This window comes from Nilaparvata lugens, chromosome 13, assembly GCF_014356525.2.
Source record: "Nilaparvata lugens isolate BPH chromosome 13, ASM1435652v1, whole genome shotgun sequence".
In the NCBI taxonomy this organism is placed as follows: domain Eukaryota; kingdom Metazoa; phylum Arthropoda; class Insecta; order Hemiptera; family Delphacidae; genus Nilaparvata; species Nilaparvata lugens.
The window spans coordinates 23,010,135-23,033,182 of record NC_052516.1 but is presented as its reverse complement, the minus strand read 5'-3'; the positions used below and the strand labels follow the sequence as shown (position 1 = coordinate 23,033,182).

Sequence of the window (23,048 nt, the reverse complement as noted above, 5' to 3'; positions counted from 1 at the left end):
GTTGTAATTGTAAACTTAATTTTGCAGTTTTAAACTTATTTTCATGAACACAAGATATCATATTCGACTTCACAGGCCACTAACCAGAAAACTTATCTGTAATAATTACTTATTAGGCTAGACCTCATGTTTCACTTTATCGTGGTAATTTGCTTTCTGAATATGAGGCACTAAACTATTCAAAACTGAGTTCAAGATAGTTGAATGGTTTTTAAAACCATTCTATATAAAATTAGATAAAAATAAATAGAAAAACAAATCTCAGTACCCTTTTTTAAGTATTTTATCACAACATGTTTCAACATAAGTCAAAACAGACAATAAAAGAGACAATGAAAGTAGATTATGAATTAAGCGTAAAATATGTAGCATGGGCTAAATTCCAAAAGCTTATCTAAAAACATTTTTGGTTGAGTTACTTTTGAGTTTGAGATAGGGTTTCATGTCATTGTATACTACCAAAATATTACGTAAATATTTAAATAGTTTCAAATGTTCAATTTATTTCGTATTCCTATCACTACCACTATGATGAAATTGTGATAGTTTCTCGGGCTAAGGTATGCCCAATAGGATTTTTTTTCAAACGATTGGGCTAGGTACCAGAGCTGGGAGCCTAAAAGAGGTTGGAGATTATCTTGCTTATCTACAAACCAATAAAAGATAACAGATTCGTCCAGTTTATATTTCTAATTTTATAAGAATTAAACTTGGAAGTATGCTTAGTTGATTCAGAACATGTTTTTGAAGGGGTTTGACAAGACTGGACCAAAAAAGGTTATTAAAAACACAACCGTGTCCAATTTCTCAAAATGGAATTATGAATTCAAATTGTTAGATTAGAAATTCTAGTATCTGAGTTTGAAAAATACTCTCAACAATAGAAGTATGATAAACATTGGGCGTTGTATGAGCCCTTTCAATCCGTATAATCAACAATATGAATTGAAAATTGCTAGATTTGTTTTGAATCTCTGCTTGGATAGGTGACAAAAAATGAAATAGATTTAAAATATGTAGTAGGTAATACAGAGATAACAATAATTGGGTTTGGGATAGGCCCTTGAAAATCTTACAAAAAATTATCAGTAATTTTTTTTAAATTCTCTAGGTTTAGTACTGTACTTCCAATGTGAAATGTAAATTCGAATAGGTAGGAGGCTTACATAGTTATAACAGTAATATTGGAGCCCTTCAAAACCTTACAATCTTATCACAAATTTAACTGAAATTTCAAGATTTATAAGAGCCCTTCAAAATCTCACAATATAATCACAAATTTTATTTAAATCTCTAAATTTCGTACAGTACTCCCAATGTGGAATGTAATAGATTCAAAATAGGTAGTAGACTTACATATTGATATCAGTAGTAGGCTTGGGATAGGCCCTTCAAAATCTTACAATATCATCATAAATTCAATTAAAGTTTCTAGATTTAGTACTGTACTTCTAATGTGAAATGTGATAGATTTAATAGGTAAGAGGTTTACATAGGTAGTGATAATAGTAATTGGGATGAACCCTTCAAAATATTACAATATAATCACAGATTTAATTAAAATATTTAGATTTAGTACTGTAGTTTTAGTGTGGAAAGAATGAATAGTAGGTAGTATGAATAATTTCGGTAGGAAATAGGCTGTAAACAATTTTTGCAACAATGGGGTGTGACTCAGCCGGGCCCAGCCTAGGCCCTTGATAACCTATCAGCCTTCCACCCTAATTTTATCAAATTTTGTGTGAATTCTAGTGTTTTTACTCACCTAGTGCCTTCATGAATTCTTCAAAGTTTTCGCTGGTCTCCAGCTTGTACTTCTTGTTGAAAACAAGATCACCCATGACGCCTGTGTACAGCAAGGATACGACCAACACGCGTGTGAGGAACACAAAGGGCGAATTCGAAGTGCCAGTCATTTTGGAGAAGTAGACGTACTACGCAGGACAGAGGGTGTAGAAGGGCTTTAACGATCCTGGATACTGCGTTTAGTAGTGGGGCTCCGTACTGCGTTCAGTAGCCAGTAGTGGGGATGCAGTCGTGAGATTTGAATTGTTCAGAGCGCAACTCAAAGCAAACTATAGATCAGCTGTTGTTAAATTGCCTTTTATACTGCGTGGTCAGGCCATCTCTTCTTCTCCGGCCGATTATTATCTCGTGGTTTGACCAGTTGATGTTTGTCGCTGAAAAACATGTGGCTCCGTTGCGCGACCCTAAATCACGGCTTCCGCTGGTCCAACTTAATCAAACACATGTGTTACTACTATACTACTCAGATGACTATAGTAGAGTAATTTAGGCGTAATTTTTAAGATGAAACGCAAGTGTTTCAATAGAAACGTTCATCGCTCATTCACTGAGCCTACAGATTACTATAGTAATGTACTTTAGGTGTAATTTTTGAAATGAAACATGCGTTTTGATATGGAGAAGTACATAGCTTATTCGACACTTCATACAGATCACTATAGGAGCATAAATTTAGGTATAATTTTGAAGATGAAACGTATGTGTTTGAATGGAAACGTGCATCGCTTATTCACTGTATTTTACAGATGTCTATAGTAACGCAGTTTAGGTGTAATTTTTGAAATGAAACATAGTTACGTTTTTAGATGGAGACGTACATAGCTTATGCGTCACTTTACATACATTATGATTATAGGAACGTAATAATTTAGGTCTAATTTTTAAGATGAAAACGCATGTGTTCAAATTGAAACGTGCATCGCTTATTTACTGTACCTACAGATGACTATGTAACGTAGTTCAGGTGTAATTTTTGAAATCAAATATACGTTTTCAGATGAAGACGAATAGCTTATGCGACACTTTACATACAGATGATTATAGGAGCGTAATAATTTAGATCTAATTTTTAAGATAAAACGCATGAGTGCTTGAATGGAAACGTTCATTGCTTATGCATTGTACCTACAGATTACTATAGTAATGTAGTTTAGGTGTAATTTTTGAAATGAAACATACTTTTTCAGATGAAGAAGTACATAGCTTATGCGTCACTTTACATACAGATGATTATAGGATCGTAATTTAGGTATAATTTTTAAGATGAACGCATGTGTTTGAAAGGAAACGATCATCACTTATGCACTTTACCTACAGATTACTATAGTTACGTAGTTTAGGTGTAATTTTTAAATGAAACACGTTTTCGGATAGAGAAGTACATAGCTTATGCGACACTTTACATACAGATGTTTATAGTAATGTAATAAATTTAGGCGTAATTTTCAAGATAAAACACATGTGTTCAAATTGAAACGTGCATCGCTTATGCACTATACCTACAGATGACTATGTAACGTAGTTTAGGTGTAATTTTTGAAATGTAGCATACGTTTTCAGATGGAGAAGTACATACCTTATACGATACTTTACATAGAGATGACTGGTAAAATAATATTTAGGTGTGCAATATTTGAGATGAAACGCGAGTGTTTAAATTGAAAAGTACATCGATTATATGACACTGTACATACAAATGACTATAGTAAATTTAGGTGAGAGTTTTAAGATGTAACGTATGTTTTGAAATGGAAACGTACGCTACATCGCTATATATACACTGTATTTACAGAAAAAATGTACTTTAGGTGTTGTTTTTAAGATGAAACACATGTATTCAAATGGAAACATACATAGCTTGAATAGGAATTGTGGTGATAGAATATTGTAAATTCTGGTGAATTTCTGGTGGTGATTGCCTGCGCATCACAAATATAAATCAGAAGTATAGGTGATTTTTAGGATATGACACAAAATTTTGACACATCATACTTTAAAGAAAACGTATACACTTGTACGATTTGTTTTTACTGCTATTTACATACAAATAAAAATAACATTTCAGGTATAAAGAAAAAGAAAAATCTCAGTACCCTTTTTGAAATATTTTATCTTTTTAAAATTTGATAAAATATTTCAAAATGGTACTGAGATTTTTATTTTTCTTTATATTTATATTAAAAGTAGCCCTATACAGAAAAGAGATAGACATTTCAGGTATACGACAATATACCTGAATGAGATAATTTATGTAACACACATGTTTAAATGTGAACGTACATCGCTTTGATACAGTACTAAAAGTCGCTTTATTGTAGGTAAGGGTTATTTTTTAAGATGTGATACATATATTTTAATGGGATCGTTCCACTCTTTCATCGGTACAGATGTTTTGAAAAAAAAATATGAAAAGTCATTGTCTTTAAATGTGAATATACCTAGCTGTAGGCTCTGCCTAGCTTCAAAGTGCGCTGAATGCTTTAGAAGAAGATGAAGATATTATATTGTTTTTAATAATGATGGAAATAGTTTTACTGAAATAATAAAATTTGAAAACTTCAGGAAAAATAGGTAGTGAATTAAATATTGATAATAATTTAACGAATTTTTGGTGAAACTTGAGGGCCCTGTTTGACCAATCGTTGACTCAAAATTTGATACTAATTTTTTGTTTCGGATTTATTTATTAAATTATTTTCTGTAGCGAGATAAGATTTAAATATATCAAATTATGATAGTGATTACATTATATTAGTTGATTTATATTTTGGATACGTGGTTAGACATTACGGAATTGCTTGACCAAATGCTCTCAATATTTTTATAATGGATATTTTTCAAATTTTCATGAAAATATTCTAGTAGCATACATAAAAGGGCAATTTCAAAATATTATCAGAATCAAGAAAAAATATTGTTATCTAGAATTTGTAAAATAGTTTCTCAATGAATTCGTGGTAAAACTTCAAGGTATTGCTTGCCCAGACACTTGACAGGTTGAACTTACATGACGCGTTAAGAGACGTCATCTAACGGAATCAATGACGCGACGAAAACCAATGAACGAGCCGAACGACACGTAAACGCGGTTGAATTTAATGGACTTATGTGCTAACGGGCCTTGGGATTCCGACTACTTTTGACAGTTTTTTATGAATGAATGAATTTATTTGCCATAAAAATACAATGAATAAATAAAATAAATAAATAGTTGAAAAATAATTTCAATTATTTCTGAGTAACTTTCTCGCTTTCACCACCCACTTATCTTTTGAAACAAAAATTTTTCTAGCATGTCAAAAATTTCATGTTTTCCGGTCGAAATTTCTGGACATTGACGAACATAATCATTTATTAAAAAATAACTATAGGTCGCATAAAAAAGATGCAGACACCAATAGAAAGGAGACATTCTCCTCATTTTTTTCATATTAAATTCTTAGGCACTACGATGCCCCATGATTCTGACAGAAGTGTTCACTTCTGTCAGAATCATATTCTATTATATTCACAATGTTTCAGATTTAAAAAAAAGTTGAATTTCCTTTTATACCTTCAACCCTAAAAATTTTTTTGCACCACTGGGATATCGGGGATGATATTCTACATCCAATCATATCTATATGATTACTCACTCACTCACTCACTCACTCGCAGAACTGAAAATCTACCGGACCAAAAACGTTCAAATTTGGTAGGTATGTTCAGTTGGCCCTTTAGAGGCGCACTAAGAAATCTTTTGGCAATATTTTAACTCTAAGGGTGGTTTTTAAGGGTTTGAAGTTCGTCTTTTAGCATGTATATTCTTCTTATTCTCTTAATTATAATTTATTGAAAAAGGCCCTACCATATGTTAATATAGAACTATAATCTAGAGAGAGTACCTCTTCGAAACAGTTGTTAACTGGTAACTAAATTAATAATTTTGTCAGGTTGGCATTAAGTTGAGTTGACTTTGTTAGGTTGGCACCAAGTTGAAGATTGAAATGCATTTATCGCGGAAAAATTGATTGGGCACTGCTACTTCAATCGGAGCTATTCCTGGGAATATCATATTACTAGCCGTCAGGCTCGCTTCGCTCGCCTTATCCGTTTAGCCAGACGTTTAGGACTGGATTGTCCTAACATATGATAAAAATTCTCAAATGAAAAATGCAGGCGAGCGAAGCGAGCCTGCTGATCTTATTCTTGGACGATCCAGTCGTGAGTCCAGGGGGCGGAGCCCCCTGGCTAGACGGATATGGCGAGCTAAGCGAGCCTGACGGCTAGTTTTATCATAAAAGTTAAATTTCCTTTTAATCCTACAACCCTAAAACTTTTTTAGCACTACTGGGATATCGGGGATGATATTCTACATTCAATTCTGACGTCAAATTGAACATTTGAGAAAGTTGCAATTCTACACGATCTGGCAACCCTGTAACTTCTTCGAATGGAGAGCCAAGTCTCAACTTATTTTACACAGACTATAGTACGGGAGTAATTAGCGACTCGGGATAATGAATAATAATTATTAGGGAATATTGCTGGTGTAAACTTTCAGTTAAGGACGATATCCATATCTTTTCACAAGAAAAAGATAGCGCTATCCACTTTGTTGAATGATAGACAAGGGTAGCAATAGCATTGCTAGTTAAACACTGCCATTATAACGTGGACCTCACTATTACTATTCTATAGTGAGGTCCACGTTATAATGACAGTGGATGAAGATAAAAGAATAGCGATGCCGATTCTCTGCATTAATTAATTATATTTCTACACTGTCAAAAACATACTTGGCATCGTTGTGGACCTAGAAAAGGATAGTACCACCGGCTTTGTCGAATGATAGACAAGGATAGCAAAACGAAAGTTGATCAAATTACAATCCTTAATCACAACATCAAATTAGGAGAGAATCAACAGGATAAACCCAAAACTGTTCCTCTCCCTAATTTTGATAAAAATAGTCCAAATGAGGTTATGAAAACACTTTTATAAAGATCACAAAAATTTACAGTCCAAATATACATTATACTAAAAATGTTGTACCTCGGTTGATCAGAAAATACTGTCATTATAACGTGGACCTTACTACAGTAGGCTATCAACTACTGTAGAATGATTTTTAGAAGCAACCCAATTCATAAATTACCCATGGATTCATGCTTCAGGTCACATAGGAGCACAATAAATCAGTCTCTTTACATCTTGTTATCCATCCATTCTATAGCCGTCAAAATAGGTGGACAATAGGCACGGTTATTGTCAATCCAATCTAGATCTAGTTCTTGAAGAATGGAACGGTTCAATTCCCATGAGCCATTGTTCACCAATTAGACTAGGCAAAGTAGGAATGATTGGGCAGGCTATATAGGGTGGGAGTGAAAGACATCGTACGATGTATTTTATTAAACCTTTCAGTGCTTTATTTGGCGCAAAGAAAAGACTGGGATGAAAGGATATATGGTGGACAATATAATGAGAAGAGTGGGAAGATGAAAGGATGATGTGGAGGTAGTGGTAGATAGGCAAGGAGGAGGAGGAGTTGAAGAAGGAGGAGGAGGAGGAGTAAGAGGAGGATTAGGGGTGACGTGGAAAAAATCTTCAATTCAGCCGATGAGAAAAAGAATACAGCGTGATATTCACATGCATTTATTTGGAAGTGTGAGATTTGGTCTGAATGGAGACATTCTTCTTCTTCTTCTTCTCATCATCCTCCTACACTTCTTATTCTTTTTCTTCTTATTTTTTCCGTCTGTTTCTTCTTATTTTTCTTCTTCTCCTGTCTTCTTCTTCATTTTTCTTCTTTTCCTGTCTTCTTCTTAGGGTCGTTTGCACAGTAACAGATGAAACTACATTTCATCTTAAACTTGATTAAATCCGTATCAAGTCTCGTTTGTTATAATGGGCCATATGAATAAAGTTGAGCATTTGCTTATACTTCTAAAATATGGAGCATTTGCTTCATTTTCTATGAATAAACGTGAGCAAAACCTTTTGCTCATGCTCATCAAAAAAATAGTTCGAGCATTTGCTCAAAAGTAAAAGCTTTTGCTCAAAATTGTATGAATAAACTAGAGCATTTGCTCAACTTTTGAAGCAAATGCTTCAAAAAAGGTGAGTCTAGTCTAGAGCAGCTTATCACCTTTTGCTCATAGTAAAATGGCTCAACTAATTCGTATGAGGAAGAGGAAACTATACCAGATATGATCACAACCAATAGTTCAGAACTATAAAATTCTTTTTAGATTCAACCATGATACATATCACCATTATCCCTACAAAAGATAGCTGTTATAAAGATAGCCATCACAAAATAGGAAATAGGTATTTAAGAAGATGAAAGTGTAGACAATTATAAGAAGGCTATTGATATTATAAGAATATGCTGAAGATTATTATAGAGGTGACATTTTCTCACGCTATTATTTCAAAATTCTAAACTCAACTAACCTAAAACTCTATTCATAAATAGAAAACAGAGCAGACGACGCAAACACAAATGGTGCACCCTATTTGCATATTTAGCGCTTCCGTGAGCTATAAAAACAAATTAAGGCTACAAAAGCGAATAAGCTGATGAAAAATCTCTAAAATAGGTGAGCATTTGCTCCAGAGTTCAGGAGCATAACTGCATAATGTAAGAGTAAAAGTTAAAGCTTATTCATATAAAAATTAGCAAATGCTTTTGCTTCTATCTTTTGCTCATGAGCAAAACCTTATGCTCCTTGCTCTTGCTCATGAGCATTTGCTCTGGTTTTATTCATATGGGCCATTATGTGTTACATTTTGAGTTTAAGCCACCAGCTGATTAAATTCAGTTTAAGCTTTGACTGTGCAAACGGCCCTTATTCTGTCTTCTACTTCTTCTTCTTCTTCGAAGTAGCTATTTGATACCATATTGGGAACAGCTTTCAGCTCATTACTTATTAAGCCAACTTGCCACTCTCAAAAAGCCGGTTAAATTTTAATCTTGGTTAATTTCCCTGATGGGTTCTCGTGGAATTGACCACGATTAAAACTTAACCGGCTTTTGTGCAACCGGCACTCAATCTAAAAGAAAATTAGATGTAGTGTATGGGTAATAAATAGTTCCCGACAAAAGGATACCATTTATTGAATCAGATGCAAACCTCGTTTAGCAAATTAGCAATGACAACCCATTGGGGTCGGTTGCCGCATATAAATTGATTAAATTAGCGAAGCGAGACAGCCTTGGAAGTTGGAGATGCGCGCATGAAATACAGACTTTACGCAGACAATCTGTCTGGCTTTACATTTTGCGCACAAGAAGTAGGTACAGACTGTACGCAGACTATCTTCTGTCTGGCTCCAGATTTAGCACACAAGAAGTAGGCCTAAAGACAGTACGCAGACTGTCTGTCTGGGTCTGCCTGCAGATTTTGCGCGCATGGAATACAGACTGTACGCAGACTATCTTCTGTCTGGCTCCAGATTTTCCACGCATGATATAGAGACTGTACGCAGACTCGTAGAATATCTGGCTGCAGTTTTTTCTATACTGTAACCATGGAGTAACGATACTTCATTAGATTGGCTATTCTATGTCCCGGTTGCACAAAACACTGTTAACTTTTAACCACGATTAAATGCCACTAAAGCCATTCAGGGAAAACTTTTCTGGAGAAAAGACTTCTCTGATTGGTTCTCATTGCATTTAATCATGGTTAAAATTTAACAGGTTTTTGTGCAAACGAGCCTCTCACTGTTACTTATCAATGGATAATGTACATAGCACCGGTATAGAAGTGGTCTTTGGAAGAGTATTTCTGTGAATTCTGAAGTGTATTTTATATTAATTATTGTAAAAATTATTTGTTTCTTGAAAATATTATATGAAGGTCTTTTGAAGACTATTTCAGTAATTTCGGAAGTGTATTTTATATTAATTATTGTAGAAATTATTTGATTCATGAAAAGATGATATGAAGGTAAATTGTGATGTGAAATGGAGGTAATACAACGGTTTAAATTCTGATAAATTGTAGGCCTATTTTCATTTTATAGAATCACCTTTTATTTCCTTTCATGACATGACCAGTTTCGGTTAGGCTACCTATTCATCTCATTATTAAGTGTACAAGAAAATTGATGAATCGATATAAAATATTATTAAGTAAAACGTATGATGCTATAGAATGTCACAAAATTACTACCTATATATTTGAGTGACAGATGAATCTATATTATATTAAAGCTGCAAATGACGAAAAATTCACATCCATTACTGCTTTTTGTCTGTGAACCGGCCACCTGTTGAATGTCAGAGGAAGTTATGAGTTCAAAGTCCAACTCCAAGTAGAATCGGCGACCTGTTGCATGTCTGGGTACAAAGTCCAAAATACATGTGCCCAGAATAAGAGATCATCCTCCCCAAAAACGAATTGGCCCAATATGGGTGGTTTTACTGCGTTTTCCTTGCGTTTATTAGCGTTTTTCTGCGTTTTCTCACATTTTTCAAGATTCAATTGAAAGAGAATGTTCAATCTTGGTACTGAAGTTCAGCTAGGGTCTAGAATTTTGTCCTGAGAGAATTTCAAAATTATGCCAAAGATACGCCCAATTTAGGCGCTTCGACAGCGGTCGACTCCAAGCTTTCCCCAGCATTTTTTAGAGGGTTTTTTCTCAATTTTTTCATTGAGTTTTCAAAGCATTTTTCTACATTTCTCAAGGAAATTCATACTTGACAGGGTTAGATATGCATGTTTTTAAAGTTCTGCATACCATTCCTGTTTTTTGAAGAACTATTAGACTGAAGTACAATAATTCTCATAACATCTTAACCAAGTCTCTAATTAAGAAATTCCTGTATATTCATCAATTCTGATAAAAATGAAGATTTTTGTAACCCTATCCACATAATTCAAAGAAAACAAGTGATTGAATAGAGCCTGGAAGTCTCTTTTGATTTTTTGATGGAAGGAAGGAAGAAAGCTCAAATGAAAAATACAGGCGAGCGAAGTGAGCATAAACTATTTCTGGTTGATGCAACCGGGGGTCCAGATGCTCCTGGCTAGATGGATAAGGCGGGCGAAGCGAGCCTGCCGGCTCTAGTGCTATTGATAAAACCAAAATTGAATGTTTGAACATATATGGAAACATTTGTTTAGATATATTATGGACTTATGATTAGATCTAATCATGATAATATTGACCTTCCTTAACAGAAACCAGATCATTTCTTTACAGCCCTCATGGAGAACAATGAATACTTCATTCTAATCAGGCAACTTCCAAATTCTATTCACACACAATAAATAAATAAAGCACTATTTGTTTTCATCGTACAAATTTATCTCCCAGATATTGTTATCGGGTAACTATTATAGGAAACAAATAGACTCTGGTCTATATAATTACAATACAGTAGAGATAATAAGAGTGAACGTCATCTTAACAAATTTATCTTACTAAAATAGTAATACAGTGAAATGGAATTTTCAACTTTAAAACTTGACCCTGATTTGTAGAGTGAGAGTAGGGCAAATAAAGTGCTTCTATCAGAATTTAAACTGAGAACTCGTTGTTTATTAACTTCTATTTATTGATAAAACGTTCAACTTATCAGAATAAATATAAGAATTTTGATTACAGTTAAAATTATCAGAATGTCATGTGATGGGTCCAGAATATTCCATTGATCGTGTTCTGATTTCTTTCTAAATTCAATTCAAATTAAATTACTATGAACTTATTATTCCATTATTGTTATTCATTCCTCTGAAAAAGTTGATATGATTTGGCTCCTGCATTAGAATCCCTTTGTAAATTGTAAAGTGAATTAAATTATATTTTTTAAATGATCTTGTTAAATTTATTTCTCAAGTATATTTTATTAATTTATGCAGAGTGAGTCATATGTATGAGAACCCTTCAATAAGTTGAAGACTGTTGTAGATATAAAACTGTAACTTTCAGGATAAGTTATTGGTCGAATACTCCACCTTTTGACGTACAACTGAATTTCAACCACTCATAAGGGGGTGGCTTGGGGGTTGTAACTCAAATATTCAACATGTAAAAACTTATTGTGTGGTACATCATTTTTAAGGCTTTTTCAGAACAAGAAAGATGACAATAAAAATGTTCTATGTTACTTATATCCAAAACTGATTCAACTGATTGAAAGTTTTTAGTTAATTTTATTTGTAAAGTAATGGAAACTTGAAACAGCCACCATCTTGGATACAATTATCATAGAACATTTTTATTAATGTCATCTTTCTTATTTAAAAAGGCCTTTAAAATGATGTACTACGCAATGGGTGTTTACTTTTAAAATATTTGAGTTACAACCCCTAAGTCACCTCCTTATGAGGGGTTAAAATTCAGTTGAACGACAAAAGATAGAGTATTCGACTAATAACTTATCCTGAAAGTTACGGTATTATATATCTACAACAATCTCCAACTTATTGAAGGGTTCCCATACATATGACTCACTCTGCATAGTGAATGCATTTCACTCAATATTCTAAACAAACTTCACTAATGAAACCAGAAATGAAGATTCCCTCATTAGTATTAAACATGATAATCAAGTTATATTGATTGATTTCAAATCAATCACCAATAAAGTGCATATTTGTCGAAATTCAAGAAAACAAACATAAATAGATTCCTAGAAATATATTGCATTTTCGACCTTGAGAGTTTCCCAACAACACTATTTTGATAAGTCGTCACTTATGTTTTGAAAGAGCTATGATGCAACGACTAATTGGCAGTTAAACTTTGTTTTCATTTTTTTCACCGAAGTAGCAGATGAAATATTTCATATGCTTCCTAATTACAACAATAATCGTGCTTTTATTTTTGTTTTAAACTATGTTTTGTGTTGTCATTATTAGAAGAGTGGGACAGAATCAGTGATTATTAGAGGATACTTCATTGCCATTTCATTAGTGCAACTCCCTTTAACATTGTTTTTTTTCATTTATTTTTTTACAGTAATTTTGTGTAGGAAGGTGCAGTAGTTAGGTCAGTTAATAACGTGATGAACATTTTTATGACAGTGACCATGCAAAAGCTTGTGCAATGATGATTGAGTTCTGATGAACTTGAAGCGATAGTTGTTATGTGATAATAATTAACTCATTTTTACGATTTTTGTAGCAGACATTGACAAATGGGAATCTAGTTTAGTGATGTTGTTTGGAGAGCCTGATAGTGATCACTCACTATTCGCATTTCCTTTAGCAATAATTATTTCAAACAGATAAATCTTGTGTAATTGAACAAATATAATTACACATCATAATAATATTATTTTTGTATTATCATAATAGTGAAGTCCACGTTATCTATACTATAATAAATGAAAGAACTGGCTTATACATGTGCAGGATAGGACAATTATGTTTGACGCATCATCACGTCTGAACTACTGGACTGATTAAACTGAAATTTTGCATATAGATTCTTAATTAACCGAGGATGGTTATAGGCCTATTTTGATTTTTTCAAGATTTCAGTTTGTCAAGTTTTCAATTAAGACCCTTACGGAGCACGAGCTACCTATAGTTTATCAATACAATCACAAATCTTAAGGCTGTGCAAAGGCTAAAAATAAACTTTCTACTGGTGATATTTTTCAAAGTTTTTCGATTTGTATATTATCAAGCTATCAAAATGAAAAAGTTTTCTCAGAAAAAATTTTTTTTCGACCATTACTTTTTGAGATATGAGCGCCTAAAGTCCAAATTTTTGGGACTGAACATTTCAAATTCGGTAAGAGATAAATCCATGAGATTCAAAGGATAGATTCTGCATGGTATTGTTGATGTAGTAAAACAAAAAGTTTCTGAAGATATCATTTTTTGAGAAAGTTATTCAATTTACCAAAAATAACTCAAATAAAAGTTATTTTTGGTAAATTGAATAACTTTCACAAAAATCTATATTTTTAGAAAATTTTTGTTTTACTATATCAACAAATCTATGAAGAATTTATCCTTCAAATCTCATGGATTTATCTCTTACCGAATTTGAAATATTCTCTCCAAAAAATTTAAACGTTAGGCGCTCATATCTCAGAAAGTAATGTTTTTCAGAGAAAACTTTTTCATTTTGATAGCTTGATCATAATACACAAATCAAAAAACTTTGAAAAATATCACCATTACAAAGTTTATTTTTAGCCTTTGCACAGCCTTAATCTGTAGCTTCTTAAAATGTATGTAGGGCCTATTCTTAATCAGATTTATGCTATAATAGATTATCTATATAAACTAAATCTATAGATATGAATGGGAAGAGCAATAGGCCTAGCCCAAAACTGCTCTGTTTCCAAATTTTATAAATAGTAAAATTTCTAAAAGATTGTTGTAGTGGCAGTTGAGAAAGATAGAACAGCATTGACGATTCTCTGTCTTGTCACTGCCTTCTATATAGGATAGCTGCTGGTATCAGTATATCTGGTGCAATATCCACTGTCCATTCTTGCTAAAAATAATCAATCCTATTCTATTCGACAAGAAAATATATTTTTCAAAGACTGAATAATAAATTTTCATAATTGAGATCACATATTCTATAATTAATGTTGTTTCTAAATTGTTAAAAGAAGATCTGGTAACGTTGCGGAGCTAGAGAAGGATAGTGCTATCGGCTTTGTCGAATGATAGACAAGGATAGTAACACAATTGTTAATCAAATACTGCCATTATAACGTGGACCTCACTATAGTTTTATAAGTTTAGAGTTGATCACCATACCTATAGTGATAACTATAGTGATGACGTTATAATGTTAGTTAATTTCTCCTATGGAGAAATATAGGAGAACATTGTTGCCAATCCTTTATCTTGTCATAGACTTAAGCTGGCCACTGACGAGCGTTCCAACAAGCCAAATGGCACGGTAGCGTGCCATTGGAACGACGTGAATGGTGAATCGCGCTCGTATTTTGGTGGAGCGACGAGGCTCGATGGAATTCCAACCGGTTGAAAATCCATCGCGCCACGCCAAACCTACGTCACTCCAACTCCTCGTGAATGGGGAATCTCGATGGCATGCTGGAACGACGGAACGACCGTGAATGTGGAAACCTGTGGGTTGTCCCGTCTCAGTGCGTGTCAGACCGTTGACTTGGAAGGATAGATTGCTGTTTTGATTGTTGTTTTGTTCTTGTGTTGTTGTGTTGTCATGAGTTCGAGCCGGGATTTTGTAATCTCTGTGATCGAGATGTACAGGGATCATACCTGTTTGTGGAAAATAACAGACCCTGGTTACCATGACAAGGTAAAAAGGAACGCTGCTCTGGAGATGATCCTTGATTTTTTTAAAACTGTTGATCCCACAGCTACAAAAGATGTAGTTACTAAGAAGCTCAACTCGATGAAAGGCTCATCGGTGATATCGCTGTGATGAACTTCAGCTCTTCATAGTTCATCCCGGTGGCCAAGAAACGTAGAGTTGCAGCCAACCTCTCATGGGGAGTAATGCACTGTCTCATGACTGTATCTCTCTTTGTAATCATCGGTGTTACCAAACGAAGTAAATGGTTGTAGGTATCTTCATCCATACGTAAATAATTCTTCCAGTCCGAAGGTTCGACACTAAACCTAGATCCGCAGTGCAGGCTGGTTGCTTGGCTGAATCGGACTAGGCGCTGAGACAGCAAATAATAGCAGCGTTGGTGGGAATGCGAGCGGCCGCAGTAACATCTTCCACCCAGCAATGGTCGGCGTAGTTCCGCCTGGTGGACAGACGAAAGATCAAACCAGTCGGTTATTTGATTCCTCCATCCAGGCTCAGCCAAGCAGCCGAGACAATGGAACAATGGAGTGGCAGTCTTATTCGCGTTCATCAGCAGTTTTCTTTCTCACGATTATTTTGATTTTTGTGTGTCAATAATAACTCCAGTCACCAGTAAAAAGTTACCAGAAACGTGGTGTACTACCATATTAGTGACTTTTCTAAAAGATTGTTGTAGTGGCAGTTGAGAAAGATAGAACAGCATTGACGATTCTCTGTCTTGTCACTGCCTTCTATATAGGATAGCTGCTGGTATCAGTATATCTGGTGCAATATCCACTGTCCATTCTTGCTAAAAATAATCAATCATATTCTATTCGACAAGAAAATATATTTTTCAAAGACTGAATAATAAATTTTCATAATTGAGATCACATATTCTATAATTAATGTTGTTTCTAAATTGTTAAAAGAAGATCTGGTAACGTTGCGGAGCTAGAGAAGGATAGTGCTATCGGCTTTGTCGAATGATAGACAAGGATAGTAACACAATTGTTAATCAAATACTGCCATTATAACGTGGACCTCACTATAGTTTTATAAGTTTAGAGTTGATCACCATACCTATAGTGATAACTATAGTGATGACGTTATAATGTTAGTTAATTTCTCCTATGGAGAAATATAGGAGAACATTGTTGCCAATCCTTTATCTTGTCATAGACTAATGTCTTCTATAGACGGTAGCTGATAAACTTACAGGTTTATTGATGTAATTAATATTAACTGTTCATTCTCGTTTAAAATAATCAATTATACTTTATTAAGCATGAAATGATAGTTTTCAATAATTTTATAATGTTGAATGAAAAAGACTAAGAAATTGTCAAAAACCACAGATTTATTGATACTTAGAAAGACCGGGTCGGTTATTACACCATCGTCAATCTCTGATAAACTCTGTTTCTTAGTCTTTTTCATTCAATATGAATAATTACCACAATATCAACTTCTCAACTAAACAAAACAATTTTATAATGAATTTTCATAATTTAAATGAAATATTTTGTTAATTAATTATTCTACAATGTTAAAAGACGGTCTGGCAACAGAACAAAGCGAGAAAGAGATAGTGCTATCCGCTTTGTTGAATGATAGACAAGGATAGCAATACCATTGCTAATCAAACATTGTCATTATAACGTGGACCTCACTATAGAATCATAGAAAAAGGATAAGCATAAGCTTGTCTCTGATAGAATATAGAAGAGGAATACGCAAAAATAATACACTTTAACTTGTTCAAAGACTTTATTGAATTGATCTAATATTCAAGCTTAGTATATTTTCATTTTCTGCTTCCACAGTTTCATACAAATGTAGTTCACAAAACAATTATATTTATAAATATTTAACCATATTTATATTCACATTGAAGACGACCGTTTGGATTTTATCTAGTTATTGAATTAACATCACGACTTACAACTAACATACGAACAAAATATACCAGTTAGAAGTTAACAATACATAGTTTACACCGTTCATTAGCAAAATTACTGTTATTATCCACTATTTTCATCATTGTTTACGATATTATAAAATCACAAACATTAAAAAATTACAACAATCGGATCCACGGGAATTCTACAAGAAACTATGGGGAAACCAACACTCTAAGTTTAGAAATAAGTAAGGTTGGCAAGACTGATATAATTGGCAAGAATATAAAACTGGATTTGATGAGAGGGATTGGAGAAAATTATCACAGTTGTTGCAGTTAATTCAACAATTTATAAAATAGAATTATAGTAACTTTAAAATTAATAGAATAATAAAACAAGAAAACATACTTCTAAATAAATACTTGTATTCTTGTTATATTATTTTATTAATTTTTAAGGGTACTTTATTTTATAAATACAAAAAAGTAGCCCTGAATTCATACATTAAAAAAAATTAATTCAACAATATTTACCTTACCGAATGTGAACACTTCTAACTTACTAGGTAATCTACAATATGTTCCTGCAATGAACCTGTCTAATTTTAGAAGGTAGTTACAGAACCAATAAAGGCTGATTCCGACATATCAGTATCAGTGAACGTGTCCGGTTCAGTGAGAGTATGATTCCCAAAAGTTCTAATAGGACTACTCGCTCGTGTGAATAGTCCCATTAAAACTCATGGGAAATAAATTTCCACTATTCCGGTCACTGAGTCTATTACTGATATGTGGGAATGCACCTTAAGAAAGGTACAGACAACATACCTTCATTCATGAAAAATCTGATACTACATGACATTTAACATTATTCTAAAGCAACTGAAGGTTTTATCAATGAAGGTTTGGTGTCCGTGTATCTAACCCTTTTTTAACTAGCCTGCCTTTTAATTCCTTCGCACATCACAGCGATTCGCATTCGACAACGGCAACGATTTCAACCATTCAACCACGGTTGAAAATTCTCCCGCTCCCGTCATGCGATTCGCAAAGGTGTGCGAGAGGCTCCAAATTAGAGAGGTTGAATTGCCAGACTGTATTTTCCTCGTAGTCTGATTAGAAAAACTTAATTGGGTAAATTAGCAATTCACTACAATAAATTGAAATTGGAAATATTTTAATTCATCAATCTGGCTAGCCATTCTGAACCTTAGTGGCAACCAAAACTGAGGCCCAGTTGCACAAAAGCCGGTTAAATTTTAAACGTGATTAACTTTACAAGTTAAGGATGAAATGAATGAAATTCTAAAGGGTGAGGATGTGGTACGATTCATCAAATCACAAAGATTGCGCTGGGCTGGTCATGTTGAGAGAATGGCGGACCAACGAATGCCAAAAGCAATTTATAAGGCCCGGATGGAGGGTAGAAGACGACAAGGGAGGCCACGCAATCGATGGAGTGATGAAGTGGAGGATGATCTCCGGAGGATGGGAGTTGTGGCATGGAGACGAAAGGCATGTGACCGTGATGTGTGGAGGGATCTAGTGCGAGAGGCTAAAGCTCACATCGAGCTGTAATGCCAGAAGAAGAAGAAGAAGAACTTTACAAGAACCAATCAGAGAAGGCGTTTTTAAAAACTCCTTCTCTGATTGGTTCTTGTCAAGTTAATCACGGTTAAAATTTAACCGGCGTTTGTGCAACCGGCACTGATACAGATTCAAGTTCAAAATGATATAGTTCTTCAGTTACAGAACATTTACAAGACAATTTTCTTCCGAACAAAATAAAGTGATACATATTTTCTCTAGCTTGAATTATTAGAAAATAGTCCCTATTCCTAATTTATTTGAAATGTCAACATGAAAATACAGAGGTACCTATTAACATAAAGCATGGGAAGATCATTTGAAGGGAGTTTAATATTCCTAACATCTTCGTCCTTATCTTTATTACATTAAGGCAAGACTCACTTATGATAGCAGAATTACAAAGAGGGGTTTAATTGTAGAATAGAATCCAATAGTTGGTAATTTTAATGTAGGCTATTTTCATCTTAATCGTTTTATTATTTTTTTCAACTCGATCGGAATTTTGTGTTGATAACATTACTGTAGGCTATTTTAATCTTAATCAATCGTTTTATCAATTTTTTTCAACTCGATCGAAATTTTATTATGTAAATTATATATTTGGTTTATATCTTCAGCAATGGGTGAGAATATCATTACTGCTTAAAATTATGATTACGAAATAAAAACTATGATCAAAAAACTTATAAAAATAGAAAATCATTCCTTATCACAATTGAAAAAAACTGCTGTTTTCATCTTTATTTATTGGTCTTGGAAGGGATTGGATCAAAATTATAGATATTGATTTCTAAATATATAAATATTGAAGCGCTATTGCAAGAAAGGATTGTCTTGGAAGGACTTGAATCTAAATTACAAATATTAATTTCTAAATACACAAATATATAATTATTATGAAGAACCATTACTAATTATCTGTGTAAGACTTTATTATCTGTGTATTCCAAATTAAGGGTTTTAAAGCAGTTTTGGGCAAATGCCTGATGTTTTTTACCTGAACTGTATTTGCATATGATTAATGAATAAGAAAATATTGAAGTTCTACAGTAAAAAAGGGAATATCGGATCAACATCCTTCAAGGAGTATAGTAATATTGAGAAGTTTGATTGAAGAACCTAAGATAATTATTTATTTTACAGTTTTGAGTACTAAGAAGACGGAATTTTGCTATCAATTCGGATCTTAATCTTTCTAAATTCAAAATTAATCGTTTCAAGTGTTTGTGTTTTGTTTCAATGTGGAAATTAGTGAAGAATTGGAAAGTCGCACATAACCTTTATTTGGACAATTTATTTTATGAAATTGGGATGAAAAGAAGTTTTGAACTGTAATCTGTTTCTTTGTCCTTAAGTTGATTGTAAATGATAAATAAATAAAATGAGTTAAAAATTATTGTCATACATGAATTACAAAAATGCTTGTAATGTAGTTCTGGTTATCAATGCTTATTTTCAGCAAGAAAAAACGTTTGAAATAATAAAGTTTCTGTATATATTGAGACTATTTGTACAAATTATGTTATGATAAATTGTGATAATAAAATGGTATAGTTGGACCAATAATACCTGCAGTTGACATCTAATATGAAATAGTAATGATTCATAATCACTGAAAGCCTCATATTGAAGCAATTAAAAATTAATTACTGAAATGTCAGTAGAATTGGAAAAATTTAAATGCATTAACAGAACTAATATGAAATAAAAGAAATAAAAAGGAGAACTAAATCAATTAAAATAGATCATTCCATTAAAAAATGATATCAGGACTGTACAATGTTCTTGAAATACTAGATAATTGATAAAAGAATAATAAAATAATAATTTTAGTAAAGTTCAAAACTGAAATAGCAATAAAATTGTTACTTATTTTGAAGGTAACGCACTCAAAAATGGATTACTGAAAAACTACAGTTTTGAAAGTAAATTTAAATTTACTTAATTTATCTATCCAAATAAAAGATAAATAGTTTATTATAAGAGACTTGTTAAATATTGTATTGATGTGGAGTCAATCGTGTTTAAAACGTCAAAAACGAACGTAAAAACTGGACTGTTGAAATAGTTTTATGTTCTTTTTAAACTTTCTTAACTAATTTCAAGCAATACTAACTGAAACTGAGCTGCATTGAATATCTATTACATTTCAATTAACTCTTCAAAAAAGTAACCTTATTGAAGGTTAATTATATTTTAAATTCCATTGGAATTTAGCTGTATACGATAAGTATCACTGCATTATGAATCTATGGTGGGGGGGGGGCGGTTTCTAAGCACTAATATCCAAAAATTATATTGAAAAAATTCTCAAGATTCATAAAATTCTAATATGTCCAAGGTCACTTAAAAATCTGTTATCTGCGAGTTTGTGTACTTAGTGTAAGTAAATTATTATAAAATCAATGAATAAATAGGATAAAATTACAATAAAAGAGGTGTCTACAATATGGAATAGTTTCCAGTTAGTTTTTAGTCGGTGGTAATTTTTCCTTCCTAACATCTAACATGTCAACCCTTTTAGGTCAATTTTCAAGTTTAGTTTTCCGTTTAGGTCAATTATTCAGTTTAGGCTTCCGTTAAGTTTTAGGTTCGTGGTCGCATCATCAACTAAGGTCTCAACGTGTGTTGATCAAATTAATTAGTATATAAATTATAAGTTCAGTTTTCCGGTTGGGTCAATTTTTAGATTAGGTTTCCGGTAAGTTTTACGTCAACTAAGTTATCCTTGTCTGTTTGCAGGTTAGTTTTCCGGCTGCGGTCACTTCTTTCGTTTAGTTTTGCGTCGCTGTCTGCTAGCGGAAGTGTCTCCTCCACTCATGTTTCCACCTCCGTTGCTTGGAGACTGTGAGTACAAATTGTTCAAAAAGTCCTCGAAGTCTGGTTCGCTGTAAACAAAAAAATTCGATTATTATCATCTCTAATATAATAAAGGAGTTCTTTCCTTATACACGTAAAAGGAATCCCCTACGTCTTATACACGTAGGGGATAGGAAATTCACGAGTGACGCATCACCACGTGTTGATAAACTACTCAACTGATTAACTTGAAATTTTGCAAATAGATTCTTAGGGCAGGTTTCCGAGCTCGGGATTTAGCTTAGTTCTAGACTTTCAACAACTATAGTCAGAAAATTGGTTTTCCGAAACGGGGCGAAGTCGTAGTCTATATTTAAATTAAATTTCGATAAACTAGAAAATTCAACACAAAATTAAATAAAGAACAAAATGGTGTAGATTCAGCTATTTTGAATTATTTAGGAATGTTTCATTTCGTCAAGGAAAAACGTTTCCAATTACAGAAATGAGAAAATAAAGATTATTATAAAAACTACGGCTACGCCCCGTTTCAGAAAGCCAATTTTCCGACTCAAGCTATTTAAACTCTTGAACTTAGCTGAATTCCGAGCTCGGAAACCGGCCTTCAATTTACCAAGGTTTTAGGCCTATTTTAAATTATTCAAGATTTCAGTAGATGAAGTTTTCAGTTTTTCAACTGCCTAACCCTGTTGTCAATATTTGCATAGCAGAAGACTTCGGGGTGATTTACAGCATTTAATTAGGATTTTGGTTTGATAATTATTCATTAATTAGAACTTGAACAAATGGAATTTCTAATTTATTTCCATCTGTAAATAGAAGCTGACTGTTGTTTCTCTCATTAAACTCTACACTTAATTATCATAATCTAAGGGTCACTGCTAAAAAATATGTAACCTATATCACTAATATTCAATGTATAAGGAGGCAGTTAATTTACATAGGAACTAAAATAATAAACCTTATTCCAAATCACTTTCTCATGGACAATAAGATCAGCGGAAAAATTGAACTGGATATAAAAAACTGGACATACAGTAATTTCTTCTTCCATTTAGATATATAAGACTCAAGATTTCTGCTCCAGCATTGTTTTTTCATTAGTTTTTCTTTTTCATTTTTCAGTGGACTCGTTTACCTTTATTTTGCGTACCTATTCCTCTGTTTTTCTTCCTTCCTCCATTTCTCCCTTCCCTTTTTTCCTCAACACTTCTCTCTTCTCTTCTTTGCCTGCCTATTACATGGGAAACCATAGTTGGCTAGGTATCTTCTTCTCTTTTTTTCTCTTCTCCAACACACCCAACCACAAAGCCCATGGTATTTTATATTTGTATCTTTTATTGTATTTTATTTGTTTTGTAATTCTTTTTTATTTTGTTTTGTGTGTTTTAATAAATTGAATTGAAAGAAATGAAATTGTTACGTGGTGCGGGCGGACGTATGCTGTTGCGGACTGGCGTTGGTGGGTGGCTGTTGTTTGGCCGTCTGCTGTCTGCCGAGCACAATGCGATACTGCACCTGATGCGTGTTGGCCTTCAGGTGTTGCAGGTTGTCCGCCTGGCAGGCGGCCCACTCACTGATGTCGTACACCTGACCCTCCATGCAGGCGTAGTAGTGCCACACCAGGCCCAGAGCCCAGCTCTCTGCCCAGATGTCACCCTGCAAGGAAAACACAACCAACAAC

General features: G+C 33.4%; 2 protein-coding genes across 2 annotated transcripts in view; both read right to left on the bottom strand.

Annotated features, from left to right (window-relative positions):
- LOC111051394 (fatty acid-binding protein, muscle) overlaps positions 1-2,281 on the bottom strand; it is a 43,004-nt gene extending 40,723 nt beyond the window's left edge. Inside the window, exon 1 of the mRNA XM_022337904.2 lies at positions 1,766-2,281. Coding sequence (XP_022193596.1) covers positions 1,766-1,916 — 151 coding nt within the window. The 5' untranslated portion in view covers positions 1,917-2,281. The remainder of the gene's footprint in view (positions 1-1,765) is intronic.
- Positions 2,282-16,806: 14,525 nt separating this feature from the next.
- LOC111051393 (homeotic protein female sterile) overlaps positions 16,807-23,048 on the bottom strand; it is a 38,595-nt gene continuing 32,353 nt past the window's right edge. The window contains exons 12-13 of the mRNA XM_022337903.2: positions 22,788-23,023; positions 16,807-21,432 (exon numbers count right to left, since the gene is read on the bottom strand). Of these exons, the coding sequence (XP_022193595.2) occupies positions 21,306-21,432; positions 22,788-23,023 (363 nt within the window). The 3' untranslated portion in view covers positions 16,807-21,305. The remainder of the gene's footprint in view (positions 21,433-22,787; positions 23,024-23,048) is intronic.